The sequence below is a fragment of the Diabrotica undecimpunctata genome, chromosome 2, assembly GCF_040954645.1.
Source record: "Diabrotica undecimpunctata isolate CICGRU chromosome 2, icDiaUnde3, whole genome shotgun sequence".
Classification (NCBI taxonomy): Eukaryota; Metazoa; Arthropoda; class Insecta; order Coleoptera; family Chrysomelidae; genus Diabrotica; species Diabrotica undecimpunctata.
Genome location: NC_092804.1, coordinates 31,261,146 through 31,277,410, shown reverse-complemented (window position 1 = coordinate 31,277,410; position 16,265 = coordinate 31,261,146). Strand labels below are relative to the sequence as shown.

General features: G+C 33.6%; 1 protein-coding gene across 3 annotated transcripts in view; it reads right to left on the bottom strand.

Moving 5' to 3' along the window:
• Positions 1-13,795: 13,795 nt before the first annotated feature.
• LOC140433262 (uncharacterized) overlaps positions 13,796-16,265 on the bottom strand; it is a 42,275-nt gene continuing 39,805 nt past the window's right edge. For all 3 annotated transcript variants that reach the window (XM_072521295.1, XM_072521296.1, XM_072521297.1), the window contains 2 exons: positions 14,506-14,634; positions 13,796-14,007 (listed from right to left, as the gene is read on the bottom strand). In XM_072521295.1, the coding sequence (XP_072377396.1) occupies positions 13,970-14,007; positions 14,506-14,634 (167 nt within the window). In that variant the 3' untranslated portion in view covers positions 13,796-13,969. The remainder of the gene's footprint in view (positions 14,008-14,505; positions 14,635-16,265) is intronic.

Below are 16,265 nucleotides of genomic sequence, written 5' to 3'. Positions count from 1 at the left end.
GATCCCTCTGGTTGTAAACCAACATATAGTTCTAGATTTAATGTATATCTAGTTTTTACATCAACTAAGGCAAATATTTTCAATCCATATTTGATCGGTTTGGAAGGAATATACTTTTTAAAACTGTATCTTTCCCGAAATGCCTCTAGTTTTTTATCTATAGTGCCATACTCGCTAATTGTGTAGGCATTTTTGTAACTTTTTACACAACTTGTAAACAGTAGTTCTTGTAGGGGCTAGCTTATCAGACAATTTTCTTTCGTCTCGAGTTTCTAAACCATCAAATCTAAGATGTCTTAACAAAAATAAAAAACGTTGCTGCGACATGGTTAACCAAAACATTTCAACCCCGCTGCCATTTCGTTCCCACAACTCTTCTGTGCTTAACCGATTACTTTTTAAACACCCAGCTAAATAGAGCAATCCTAGTAAAGCTCTTATTTCGATTACATCCGAATTTTTAGCAGAACGGGCTCTGTTATACATCACTTTCATTTGATCTATATATTTGTTTGTACTTTCAACAATAATGTTTAAAATATCTCTGGAAAAAAACAAATTCCAAAAATCAAATATGGATTTGGCATTCTTGCCATATGCGTTTACGTCCGGTAAGTGGAAAACTTTATTAAATTGGCCAGTTCTTTCCGTTTGCACCGGGCAGTGTTTTTTCCAGACTGTTCCATCTTTACCTATTAAAGTAGCAATCCGTGAAACTTTTGCTGGCATTACATTCACTTCGCAATCATCGCCATCACGCTCTGGTTCAGTATCTGAATCTGAAAGATGTTCCTTTATGTTATCTACTTCATCCTCTGATTCAATGACATCAAAATGTTGTTATGTGTCAGTTTCTACTTCCTCAAGCAATTGAAGCAGACGACTTTGCTCCTTTTCATAACTCCTTGTGCTAAAAATAATAAATTTGACTAAGCAAAATATAAAATAATACATGTTTACATAATAAGATACATAATATCAGCAAAATTACTCCACTTGTAAAATAAATTCCAAGAAACGAAAATAAAACAACAGTCACTTGAGTTACTTAAGTGGTGGCGCCAAGTCTAATGAACCCAAATAAGCACCCAAGAGCCCGAAGTTCATAGTTTAAACCCCACTCTTTTTATACCGTCTAGTACGAGACTTGGGTCTGGGAGACTTGACTCCACCGCTGCAGGGTTAACAACCAATTGTCCAGTCATTTTGTTTATTATTACAAATCAAATTGTAATGTGATAATGTAGTTTTAATCACTGAAAATAAATTTTAGGTTGTAGGGGATGCAAAGCTTCCCTTGCATCCATGGACCGCATGCCCTTGAATTTCAATAAAATATTAACGAATTAATAAGATTATTAGAAAAAAGTTCAGAGAAGCTAAAGAAAACTGTCAAGAGGATGTCAAGAAATACCAGAAATTAAAAACTTCAAGAAAAACACAATACCTTTAATGTTCATGAGAAACTAAAGAAAAAATGACAGAAAGACACACGGAGTGAAAAGTAACAATATTAAAAAATAATCATAAAGAAATAATGTATTCAGACACTTTTTGACTACGATAGACCTTGTAGTCCACGATCTTCAAATAATCGAATAAATGAAAAAGGTGCAGAAATAACCAAAGAAGAAGTTATTCGTACAGTAAAAGCTCAGACAAACCGGAAAGCCACTGGTCCAGATAATATCAATGTCGTGCAAACAACGAAAATATCAACTTGAAACAGCGATATTCCATATGAAGGGTACAGGCAAAGAAGGTGCTATGTCAAGAAAACAAGTTTCGAGAAAAACGGTTTTAAAGGTTTGGACTCTCTGGTGTTTGTTTATTATGGGAAAATAAAAGGTGGAAATGTTTTTAATAATATATTGGAATGTTACCTATTAGACAGTTAAATGTGAATAGCCAAAATACAAATGCATAAAAAGTAATAAAACATTTTGTAGAAAATTGCAATTTTTACAGGACAAAAAGGTGTTTTGTCAAATAACTTAATATTATAGACTACTTACTAAACATAATATTTTTATTGTAACAGTAAACTTAAAATCTATATAAATAAAACTAAAAGCGTTTCCTTATGAAAAAAGAGGATGTGGTAAAATTTTTCAGGTGTTGAGTGCTTTATTGATCGTAGAACAAAAAAATTTTAGGGTCAATTCGTATACAGATGAGGTGGTCTAGCTTACCGCAATAAATAATCATAAAGCTCAAAGGTAATGATGCATCAGTTTGTCTTCTACAAATATGGCAACTAGTTAAAGTAGTCTTGAGCCGCTGAGCCACAAAGGTAAAAATGTGTATCTTTTATACAAGTGATCAGTCAGTTCAAACTGGTTGCCTTCTAATTTGATTTTAGTTTTAAATTTGGGATCAATAACAGCAGTAGTTTCCCACGCACCATTGTAGCTGTCTCGGTGAAGTATCATCCTTGGATGTTCTTTTTTTCATTTCTCTCATCGGCCTGACGGAAATGGACATGTTCCTCTATAACGTCTATTCAAGAATGTTATCCAGGTTCTAAAGTATGTTTGGTTAACGTTTTCTACTTGAAAAGGAGAGGGTTTCTTTCTAGCCATTAGGAATACTTCCTGCGATTGTTCTGGGAGTTCCACTCGTGTACGAATGGCCTCTAATTGGAAAAGTAAACTTAATCAAATCTAGTCTTTTTTCTACATGCACTAGGTACATAGTCTAGAAAACGAAACATAGTGTAATTTTTGTTCTGTCCTTCACAGGAATCGCAGAATATTTCTAGTTTACGAACTTCAGGGTTAAGATAATTATATACGAGATGATGTAGCAAAGGGCAGACATCATCACTGCCTTTTTTTCAAACTGTTTCGGGATACCTGTAAAATATGCTTTGTGATGTAGACAGAACATGGATATTGGATGCATAGGAAGACAACTGCCTTTTATAATAGACGTCACTCGTACTAATATTCGGAACCGGAAGATTTTTTGCAAAATCGATGCTGATTGCTTCAGTGGAAATCAACCTCTGGCTACGTGTTCTTGCGTCCCTCTTTCTTTTATAAAATTGTTCTGCTTTCGTTTTGTATAATTTATTCTCTGTGTTTAATCGGTTTATATCTGCCTCTAGTTTACGGTGACTCAGATTTTCTGTTTGCGATAAATTGAGTTTTTCAGCTTCTAGACTTTTAATCTTGGCTAAATATTCGTCGCATTGACTACATGTGTCAGATCTAGGGTACCAAATGATATGTTGAACTCGGTTGAAAACATGGTCCTATACGTTTCATATGACACATGCTCATTTGGAAACTTTTCACAGAACATATTAAACAATTTTTTAATATTCAGTTCTTTTGGTAGGTATATCTTGGCCGTATCATACATACTGTAATGACTTTTACGACCTCTAAACTATCCAATATGACTTTTTATCTTACTTTTTGCTTCAATAGAGAGCTTGTGTTGCCGATTAGTGTGCTTACCTCCACGATATTTTGGTGCATCTCCTGTTAGTTTCAGTGATTGCTGCAGGACGGCTAACTTTCATCGACCTATTCCATGTATATAAATGCCATTTTACATATTTCAACATCTTCAGTATGCCCATTTATAATGTTTACAACCCTAACACGGTACCGGAAGGAAGCATCGTGGAGAAGAGCATCTTGTTCTTGTTGCCCTGGTCTTCGTTGTTTGATCGGAAGGGTTGTTATCAAACCACATAGATATATATTCTGCTCATCAACTGAGTTGAGTAGATTAAAACTCTGAATGATTTTGTTCCTAGCATTTTCTGGTACACGCTCAAAACACTTTAATCTCTTACACCTACAGTCCTCACCCATAGTATGGCTTCTCAAATTTAATAACTTATTTACGTCACTCAATTTTCCATACTTCTTTCTTTTTTTTTACTATTTCTATTTGAAGGTGAAATGTCGTTATGAACGATTTCAGGGTAAATTTTCTCCATTACTCAGTTTTTGTAATAAACACCAGTTCACTGACGAAAACACATTTGTTTACTAAATTTGCTGGAATTTGCCGATGCAATAGCATCAGCCGACGCTTACGTGTACAACCTGACAAAGCACTTTTTTCGCCGGAACCGCGTGGACTTGCCACCTTCTTAGCCTGACTAGAGAAATTAAAATATATTATTATTCATGACTGAACACGTTCATAGCGATGATTGATTTATAGAATGGTAGTCTAGATCACTGGCTAACAGAGGGGACCAAAAACTCATTTTCTGCAAAAATTGACATAACACCTTCTTTGCCTGTACCCTTCATATGATATACGACGCCAGTAACATACCATCAGACTGGCTAAAATCAACATTCGTAACATTACAAAAAAATCTAATTCCTCTCAGTGCGATCATTATAGAATATTAAGCTTAATGTCTCATGTCTTTAAACTTTTCTCAGAATGATCCATACACGAATTCACAAGAAGTGTGAGTTCCAGATGAGTGACATTCAATTCGTTTTTCGAAACAGATTAAAAACACGAGTAGCTCTTGTCTTAAATGTGTTAACATACCTATGCAGAGAGATTAATGTAGATGTATATGCCTATTTTATAGATTATCGAAAAGCAGTTAACTGATGTAACCATCAAAATATGATAGAAAAACTGAGAACAACTAAGTTGAACTTACAAAGATTGTTACGACGAATTAATGAAAAAACGTAGAAAACGTAGAAAAAACGTAGACGACCTATAGTTTAAACAAATACAGAAAAAAATAAAAATTTGCACATTGAAATAGATAATTATATAACATTAATAAGTGAATACTCCTATGTTTATAAATTTTTTATTAAATACTTTAACTTCACAATTATTTATTTACTGAATACCAAAATATTGTAGGAGTATTTTTAACATCATATTATTTTTGATCCAAAACTTTTTTATTATTCAGTGAGTTTTTGTATGCCTACAAATTTTAGCTTATGGCGACATCTACTGCAATAATCCAGAAGCATATACTTAACGATTCTTTTAATAGAGGGCGGTCGTAGTAGTCTTAAAGGAATCCTATGATGCAGGGAAATATTTAAACCAGGTATTTGTCATGTAGTTTATTTTCATTCGAGAAAGAGTTTCCTTTAATCTAATAATACAAATACAATTATTATAAAATGATTTGGACAAAACTAAAATGATAAAAGAAGAATAATAGTTTTCTTAGGCGGTTTTGCTTTCGTCTTTGAATATAATGAACTAATATTTGAAAATTAAATGAGATTTCTACTTTAATGAATTTCAATAGGATTAAAACAAACAAAAAATATTGAATTTGATAATTAAGATATCTGGATAATTTTAATTACCGACGCCAAATTACTAATTAAATTTTTATTATATCTCAGGGTTCAGTGTTTGAGTGTTTGAGTTCAGTAATACCCTTTGTCTTTGTGTAGTGTTCAATAACAACAGGAATAGAAGCAAATACAGGGTGTGCCACGATGAGCTTACACTATCTATATATAGGACGATAGGACTTACACATACGATATTTATGAAAATTGATTTGTGGGGATTACAAGTTATGACGAACTTAAAGAAAATATTTTGACAGATTAGCCACTTCTGGTTATACCGGAAGTGAACAGCAACTTTGTTATTTTAAATGGAACACCCTGTATATTATTCCGTTTTTGTATTCTGCATACAATTATAGATTAAATTTGTAAAAAATACCCTAGGTTCAAAGTTTATATTTTTTGAGTTATATATTTTTTTTAAATTTTGACAAATAGAGACACACTTTTCAAAGTTAATATCTCATTTATTCATTTACAATCAAAATGTCTTGAAATTTGTTGCACACAATGTCTATGTAACTTTCTTCTAGGAACTTACATCGAAATCGAATTTACAAATACAGGGTGTTCACAAATGATACGCTATTTCTTTAAACTTCAAACCCCAGTTTGTTATTACATTATGTATTAACGTATTAATTTTAAATAAAACACTCTGTATTTTATAAAGTTATTGAAAAAATTATTAAATTGTCTTTCAAATAGTATTAGGGTTCCCTATACCGGTTCCCTATATCAAAAGCGAAAGACAAAAAAATTACAGGCTATAATAAATATAAATTAGATGTGAAAGATTTAAAAAAAAAAAACAAAAAAATTCTTTCAGATGGGGATTGGAACCACGGTCATTAGAGCGATACGGGTCGTACAGCTGTATTAAAAATGTAAATAACATTTCAATGGACTAATAAATAAAATTCAAATTTATTCAATAAAAATAAAAATAATAGTAAAATACCTTGGAAAATTATTACACTTAAAACAAATTAATTATTTAGGAATTTAAATGTTTCAATATCCTGACAAATTAAACTTGCAGCACAAGTTATATTAGCATTTAAAACAGAAAATATACATTAGAAAATTTACAAAGTAAAACAGTACCAAATAATTTTTATTTTATTTTTTGTTTCAAAGCTTTATGACTGCAATATTGTTCTCGAAAACCACTAAAATTTCAATTATTTCAACTACAAAATGTACCTGTTTTCTTTACATTTAAATTTAAATGTAGTAATGTTATTTTATCAAAACTCTCTGGCTAAAACTCGTTCCTTTGTTCTGCTCACGTGGAATCTAGGTCAAACGTCCTAACAATCCTTCCTACTGCTTTTGGCTGCCAAAAAATCCTTATCTATGTTCCTCTCTAAGACATAAAAAGATCGAAAACTTGGTACAGATAGACATTGAAGTAACATGGACTGCTCTAAAAAAATAACAAAGTTAAAAGAAGAAGACATCGGGTTCATAAAACACAACAAAAAACAAGAATGGATAATGCAAGAGATCATGGACCTCATGGACGTAAGACGAAAACATAAAACAAGCCCAATAGAATACAGGCGAATTAACAAAATCATTAGAAAAAAGTACAGGGAGGCGAAAGAAAACTGGATGTCAACAAAATGCCTAGAAATCGAACAACTTCGGGAAAAATAAGACACCTTTAATATTCATCAAAAAGTAAAAGAAATGACAGGTAGACACAAAAAGAGACAAGCAACAATATCAAAAAATTATAATAACGAAATAATTATGGGAACAGAAGACAAACTAGAGAGATGGAAAGAATACATACAAACTCTTTTTGACGACGATAGACCTTGCTCTCCACCATCCACAGATAATCAAACAAATGAAAAAGGCCCAGAAATAACCAAAAGAAGAAGTGATTCTCGCAGTAAAATCTCAGAAAGATGAAAAAGCCACCGGTCCAGACAATATCAATGTCGAAATACTAAAACTAATTAACTATTTGCAGATAACGAAAGTAAAAGCCTATATAGACACAGGTAAAATACCAACAGACTGGCTAAAATCAACATTCATAGCATTACCAAAAAAATCGAATTCCTCACAATGCGATAATTACCGAATATTAAGCTTGATGTCTCATGTCCTTAAAACTTTTCTCAGAATTATCCATATACGAATTTACAAGAAGTGCGAGTTCCAGATGAGTGACACTCAATTCGGATTTCGAAACGGATTAAGAACACGAGAGGCTCTTTTTGCTTTAAATGTGTTAACGCAACGATGCAGAGACATGAATGTAGATGTATATGCATGTTTTATTGACTATCAAAAAGCATTTGACTGCGTTAACCATCAAATGATGATCGAAATACTGAGAACAACTGGAGTTGACGAACAAGACTTGCGAATTATCTCAGAACTATACTGACACCAAACGGCAACAATTGAAATAGAGCACACAACATCCGAAGACATACAAACCCGACGAGGAGTGAGACAGGGATGAGTCTTATCACCGCTACTGTTTAATTTGTATTCGGAGTCTATATTCAGAGAAGCATTAGACGAGGTCCAAGTCCGGGGATCCGAGGTCCGCGGAATTAAGATTAACGGAATCAGCAAAGACAACGTCAGATATGCTGATGATACCGTTTTAATAGCAAGCAACGCACAAGAACTACAAAATATAATAAATGCGGTAGTTCACCACAGCGAAATGTTCGGTTTACATCTAAACGTTTCCAAAACTAAAACTTTAGTATTTTCAAAGACACCAATAAACGTACAGGTGTATGCCAATGGTCAAATAATAGAACAGGTAAATTCCATAAAATATTTGGGAGCAAATATTAATAGTCAGTGTAATCCAAAAAAAAATCCTATCAAGAATAGAACAAACAAGGAAAACATTCATGGGCATGAAAACAATTTTTACAAGATCAGACCTTAGTCTACAGCTTAGAATCCGAATGATCAGATGTTACGTTTTTTCTGTCTTACTGTATGTCTGTGAAAGCTGGACAATGGACTCTGAAATAGAAAAAGAATAGATGCCTTTGAGATGTACATATACAGACGAATGTTGAGAATTCCATGGGTACAAAGAGTTACTAATTTTGAGGTACTTCGTCGTATGTGTAAACAAAAAGAATTACTAAGAATAATCAAAGAGATGCGAAAGATATGAATTACTTTAAGTTATATTGGAAGGAAAAGTACAGGGCAAAAGATCAGTAGGAATACGCCAGAACTCGTGGCTGAAAGACCTAAGGAGATGGTTCGACCGCTCATCCGCAATAATCTTTCGCGCAGCAGTTTCCAAAACTACAATTGCCATTTGGATCGCCAACCTTCGAAAAGAGACGGCGCTATGAGAAGAAGATGTTCCTCTCGATCAATAATAAACTTATTTTTACTTACAAGTCATGTGAAAATCAAATACTGCAAACTTCTCCCAATCAGCATTCGTAGGCCAGAACTACAACCACTTTATTAAGTTCTTACTCACAAAATTACTTTTACACTGTTCAAAACTGCCGGCACTAGTTCGCTTGTCAGGATTGGATGTTCTTCTTAAAAAGGTCAGCAACAGATAATTAAATTCTCGTCTTCCAAGTCTAAGTCAAATCAAAAATCTCCTTCCACTAGTTTTCTTTTAATCAGTCATTTTTTAGTCTTTCAAAATCACACAACACACTTTAAAATATCGAATTCTTGAGAATTGACTTTCAAATTTCCTATTTTTGTTTTCTATAAACAAATCTAACAATTGACGCTGCGTAATTCACTTTCTGAAGATTCCCCAAAGTTTTGAAACCGATACTTGACACAAAAGAGACCGATAAACCTTTTTAAGTGTTACTCTTAGTAAACGTCTAATAATCCTAACTAATTTTTTATTATACATACCTTAAATCTAATACTAGACAAAATTTTATGTTTCACCCATATAAGTCCATAGCACATTTAACACATACAAAAAACCAAATGTACCTAAATATAATTCACTCATCTATTTACAATCTGCATGCAGAAATAACAATTTGTTATAATTCTTTTCTTTCTCTGCGTTTATTTGAATTTTGCAACATTTGCGGATCAAAACAATATACATAAATAGCAGCAGTTACATATAGCAGCCTTGTGTTTGATTTTTGGTGTCTTTTGTGTTTTTCAAGTTACATTGGGTTATAGGACAGTCCTTACAGCGTGGATCCTGGCTGTCAAGACAAACAGATGTGGGTGTGGGGTAATTCTCCACTTTGGTTGAAATTGGTGGTGTATTGGCTAAATCGTGCAGGACATGAGGCTGATAGAAAATTCATTCAGGCATCAAATCTCCGAAAATATTTTCATGCCATAATAGTGAAAATGCAATACTTGGTTCCATAAGAGAGGAAAATCCCAATACTTGGGTCATGTGTTGAGAGGCAAAAGATACGAATTATTTTAAGTTATACTGGAAGGAAAAGTACAGGGCAAAAGATCAGTAGGAAGGAGATAGTTCTAAGGAGATAGTTCGACCTCTCATCCGCAGAAATCTTTCGCGAAGCAGTTTCCAAAACTACAATTTGGATAGCCAACCTTCGAAGGGAGAGGGCGCCATGAGAAGAAGAATAGTGAAAAGACTTTTAATATCTTCTTCTCCTTCTTCTTCTTCCGTTGTCACTTCATCTTCTGCGCGGTCGTCCGATACTTCTTCAGCCGATTGGTGACTTATATCTTCTTCCATTCTGCTTATGTGGTCATTCCATTTTTTTTCTATTTTGTGTCAATTCATTTATACACTTTACGTTACATTTTCTTCTAATGTCTTCACTTCTCTTTTGATCTCTTAGCGTATTTCCTGTAATTCTTCTCAGTACTCTCATCTTTGCCGTTTCCAGTAGCCTTTGCGTTGTGGCTGTTTCGGGTCTTCTTTCTGAGGCGTATGTCATTATTGGTCTTACACTGGCTTTATAAATTCTTGAGTTCATCTCAGTGTCAATGAGTCTGTTTCGCCATATAGTGTTATTAAGGCAACCTGCCAGTCTATTTGCTTTTTGTACTTGATCTCTCATTTCTTTGTCCAGGTCTTCATAGCTAGACAGTGTAATTCCCAGTTATTTTATTTCCATTACTTGTTCAATACCATCAATTTCTATTTTACATCTGGTTGGTTCTTTGCTGACTATTATTGTTTTAAAGTGATATAAGGTTGAATGCTCGAATAAATTAACATTAATCAAATGAAAGGCAGATATCGAGCACAGTTTATTAATTAAATCTTGCCCAAGTACTTTCGCTCCTAGAGCATCTTCAGGGACATTTCGTCAAATTTTTGCCTATTCAACAATCTATTGAGAATGTCATAAACATAAAATTACATTAACACTACATGACACAAGGACAAATAGTTAAACTATTGGTTTAGCTTTCTGAGATGAGATTGTCATATTAAATTCTCTTGCTATCATGTTAAATCTGTGGACCAGTCTTTGCAAACTATCTTCATCTTGGGCTATCAATATTGCGTCATCTGCGTAACAGAGTATTTGTGATTTCTTTGTTTCCCATTCTGTATCCTCTTCCTTTGTTAACGGTTTTGATGATTTCATCCATGATCAAATTGAAGAGCATGAGGCTCAACTTATAATATCAGAGATAGTAATTAATAAACGGATGCGTGAAGAAACCCAAATTTCTGGTAATCAGTTTGATTTTATAAAGGTCAGATCAAAAACATATGTAGTTTTCTTTATAAAGCAGCTAATGAAAAAATACAGAAATAAAGGAACAAATGCTCATAGTGTATTCATTATTCTTGAGAAAGCATACTACTATGTGATCCCTAATTGCTCTCCGGTACATGGCGAAGCGAAGCTCCATCGCGCATATTTCACTGACCAAGCTACTGATGTCTTCGTCGCAGTATCTTTCTGAAATTTCGTGTTACCGCACATGTTAAGTAGAGATAGTGCAAGCACTCCTGACTACGGCGCAGTAGACGAAATTTGGTTTAGTCCCCACTTCCATGCGAAACGCATTGTACTATGCACTATATAATTCCACTTACACTAGAACCTTTCCGCCTTTACGTGAATTTGACTCCGCCTTCGCACAGCTCCATAGTCAGGAGTTTTTGAACTATCTTTAAGTTAAAACACTATTTTGTATAATTAAATGAGATAAAATAAAGTTGGTTAAATGACGTTTGCTCCACTTGATCCCTGATTTCACAGAAAAACCTAATATGGTAGAGTTCCTCAAGAGATTTTGTCGTAGGGCTCAAGAAGGAAGGATTTTTTCTTCTTCTTGTAACGTATTTTCATTTTGTATGTTGGCGACCATTATGGAAATCTGCACTTTGCACACTGATGCTCTGAAAATATTTCTGGTTTTTGTGTTAAACCACGTTCTTTAACCAGGAAATTCTTCGTCTTCCTGGCCCTCGTTTTCCTGAATATGTAAAGTTAGAAGAATGAAGAAAGGAGTTTCTGGTGTGTTAGGACAGGTGCCAAAAAATAAAGAACCTACGTTTTGCAGACGACACAGTCCTTCTTGCAAAAGGTCAAGAAGAGTTAATTGATTTCATACTTCTGGTTAAAAACGAAAGTCAAATATTTAGTCTACAGTTAAATATATCGAAGACAAAAATCATGATAGTGGATAGACAACATACCTCATAATCATCCACACATAACCACCATTGACCGGTTTGAGTTTGTGGGCTCATATTTATATGTGTGATCATTGATCACAAAGGGTTACTACAGGAAAAAATAAAATATAGATATGATGTAGCAAAAGTCGACGTAGAGAAGATGGCAAAATATGAAAGGACTCTTAAATTTCACGAACTCTAAAAATGAGGTTAATCAACTGCTTAACATTCCCAATACGGACATACAGATGTGAGTCTTCGACCCCACGACAAGCGAAAAGAAGAAAGATAGATGCCACTGATATGTTCTGGTGGAGAAGAATGTTATGAATTTCGTGAACCGACCACAGGATACACAATTCAATTCCAAATAAGCTAAAAGTTAACAAACGGCTATCCAGCAAAGTGCATCTCTAGCAATTAAATGCTTTATACATGTTATAAGAGGAGACATAAAAAACCTGCAGAGACTAATAATCCAAGGACGTGTAGATGGCCAAAGATCATAAGGAAGATCCACAACAAGATGGATCGATCAAATTATAGGAATATGCAAAAAACATATGCATGAATTAAAAAAAATGTCCAGATACAGAGATCTTTGGAGAGGGACAATACACGTCATCATGATGACCACCACACTCCCTTTGGCTGTCAGGATTGAACAGAGAGAGAATAGGTGTGGGTTAGAAAACTGATAAATTTCACATTAAAGTAGGATTACAACAGTCCTTATTTATTTCCATTAGTGAGGGATTCGATTATAGCGAAACTACAGGGTAAGTTTATTCCCTGGTGCTTAATGTATGCTAATAGTGTTACTAGGAAATACTGAATGGGTTTTAAAACAAAAACTGGGACAGTTAAGACAAGCTCTCGAAGAAAACGATTTAAAACTTGGTAAGATAACAACATTCGGATGGTGAAATGATTGTGAAAAGTAATAGATTTGAGTATCTATGATCGTGATTACAGAATAATCGTTTAATTGCTTAGTTACACGTTTCTGGAAATAATAGGCGAGGAAGACCAAAGAAGACCTGGGGGAGACGTTTAGGCAGGACATGTGGGTAAAAGGGATTGATATTGATATGACCCAAGATAGGAACTTCTATAGAAATGTAATTAGGGGAGCCAACCCCAGATGGGGATAGAGGCAAAGAGAATGATGATGAAATATTCCGGATTTCGAGCATAATGCCTTTTTAACGTCTTCCAGCAAATAAAAATGAATAGAGTCACTCTCAAATCTCAGCAGATTTATTACTACATTATTGATATAGGTATTTTACATCGCTGTGTTTAAAATTTTTATTTTAGTGGCTAGCGTGAGGCTAACCATGCGTTGATTTTTAAATTACTTACATTAAAGTCGGTGTGCTCGCCTGCTGAGAAACCGAGGCGACTTATGTACACATATGCAAGCCGAACTGTTCCCGAACTGCTCGTGAGCTGTTCGCGAACAGTTCGTTGAAAATATGTTTATGTTCGTTACTATCCAATACCCTAAGTCTCTAATAACAAACCGAGAATTAATTTACTTCGTTTCTCCAAATATTTCGGTATTTTGTTTACACGGTAGGCGGCATTTTGTTTAACCGAATGATCTCATGGCACACTTAGCAGAAACAATTTATAGTCTCCAAAACACCGTCCAAATTTTCTTTGTGTTCGTCCCAAAAACCGACAGGCCGTGGTTCCTGACGAGCAACGACCGAACAGCTCGCAAGCGGTTCGTCCCGTCGTACAAATTAACGAATAGTTCACAAGCGGTTTGCGAACAGTTCTGCTCGCATATGTGTACCCACCTTTATGTAATAATAAATGACTGTAATAGGAGACAAAGTTAACTAAATTTAAAACAATATACAAAAGTATATTTTACCGTCAAATTTACAATAACATGTAATATATACACAAACATAAATCAAACATATAAAAACATGTATATTTAAATTCGCCATTTATTCTCAATTTAGAGTATTGTTCATTTTTGTCTCAAAGATGTAATTCAAAACTTCGATTCCTATTAATGTTCGCTGTAACTTGCTGTCCCATTTGGTTCACCTAAAATTAGGATCACGTGTAAGTACAGTTATATTTATTAGTGGCATTGTTGTTTGTCCAGTTTTAAAAATAAAGAATAAAAAACAGATATTTTAGTAGCTGCCTATGAGTTATAAACTACCATAAAAATATTATGCAAAATGTAAACTTTCATTATTTAACTATAAATGACGTATGTGACTATTTTTATACGAAATACATTTAAATAATTTGTCCGGTCTATTATTAACCTTTTTAAACGTTTTGTAACAGATTTGGGTTCTATCGAGAATATTGAAAAAACAAATAGACAGAATTGTGCCATTTTGTGACAAACATGTCATAAATATGGGGAAATACGAAAATTTTACGTAACCTGATTGAACGCAAAATGTTACAGGTTATAAGAACTGCCGACAATACAGTGATAATTAATAATAAACATGTATCTACATATTAAAATATATATTTTTTTTCAATTAGATTCTAAAAATATATACTCATTAACAAAGAAATTACCCTCCTCTGGTACTAGAACATACTCTCCATTTTTATGCTCTGCGATAAACTTTTTGGTCCTTACTTGACAAGAATACACATCTTCAGGTAAAGGAATGGCATCCTCTTTAGTAGGTTGACCAGATGGGACTAAAAGAAGTTAAAATAATGGAAAAATAGTTTAATAAGTTTTATACGCCCATAAAATAAAATTTAAAGAGTGTAGAATATACGTTCTAAACATACGTTTACAAAAAATATAAACAGTTAATTAATTTGATCTATATCTGATCTGATCTATATGAAAAGATCTATATTTTTAATTTTCGGCCATTTAACGTAGATGGCACTTACGTGTTTTTTTTTACTTCTTAATAAAGAATTTAAGTACAATTTGCGTATTTAAGTTGGCTTTTTTTATTTATACTATCTTCTATAGATAAATTCACATTCAGATGGCAGCGTTCCCGAGATAGGCCTGTACTTTCTATATGCCAGAAATAACTACATTGTTGTCAGTTTTTAATCGTACCTACAATCGTACGTTATGGGCCGGCTCCTATAAAAGAATTATAATTTCGGAAATATTTATGAATGTGAAACGGAAAAATACTACATTTTTTTAATTATATAATTTTTCTGTTGGTATTTTAAAAATAGAAAGTTATATTTCGGAAATCTGGTCTTTTCGGAATTATATCTTGTGTTCAAAATTGTTTACAATTCGTGGAAATGAAATAATTATTTGTATAATCCGTTTTTGATCTTAATGTCCTTTTAATGACACACTTTCTCTACCTGCATTTACAGTTACAGACATTAAAAAATAATTTAGAATTAAAAAAATATACCTATTTATAAATTCAAAATTATTGTCTAATGCCAGCAATTATAAATTCAGGTAAATACTGCCATTAAAAGAATTTTCAGTTGATATCAGACGTTTGTGTCGTGTCAGTGTCAAAATGGCCGCGAGTGTAATAAAATTCAAAAACGGTAATTTGTTAAATAGTGAATGCAAAAAATAGTGTTAAATGTTTTTAACTATTTATCAAACAGTAATAATGATAAAAGTGTATCAACAATAGTGCGGGAAGTTTCTGCTATGACTGGAGTCTCTGAGCGAACGATATTCCGATACAGAAGTGAAAGTAAAAATGGTCCACTCGTAACTCCTATAAGAAAAAAAAGAACCGGTTATTTGAATAGTCGTGAGAATAGATATGATGAAGCAACTCGGTCTAGAATAAGACAAGTAGTGCACGGTTTTTTTATGGACAATATTCCTCCAACCCTTGACGTAGTACTAGAAAAAATTAAGCAAATGGAGCATCTTCCGAATTTTTCCAAGAGTACGTTGAGAAGACTATTGCACGACATGGGTTTTATATATGGCAAACAAGGTAGAAATTCAATATTAATAGAAAAACAAGAAATAGTCGCTTGGAGGCGTCACTATCTCCGGGAAATAAAGAAACTGAGGAACGAAGGAGCCAATATCATTTATATGGACGAATCATGGGTTAATACTGGAATAACCAATGGGCAAGTATGGCAAGATACAACAATAAAAAATAGCCGACAGGCTTTCGTAAATGGACTTACCACAGGTTTAAAAACTCCGACCGGAAAAGGACCAAGATTTGTTTTAGTCCATGCAGGAAACAAAGACGGATTTGTTGAAGGTGCTGACATCACTTTTCTTGCCAAAAAAGGTGCTGAAGATTACCATGAAGAGATGGACGGAGATCTATTTGAAAAATGGTTTGAAGAGATGTTAA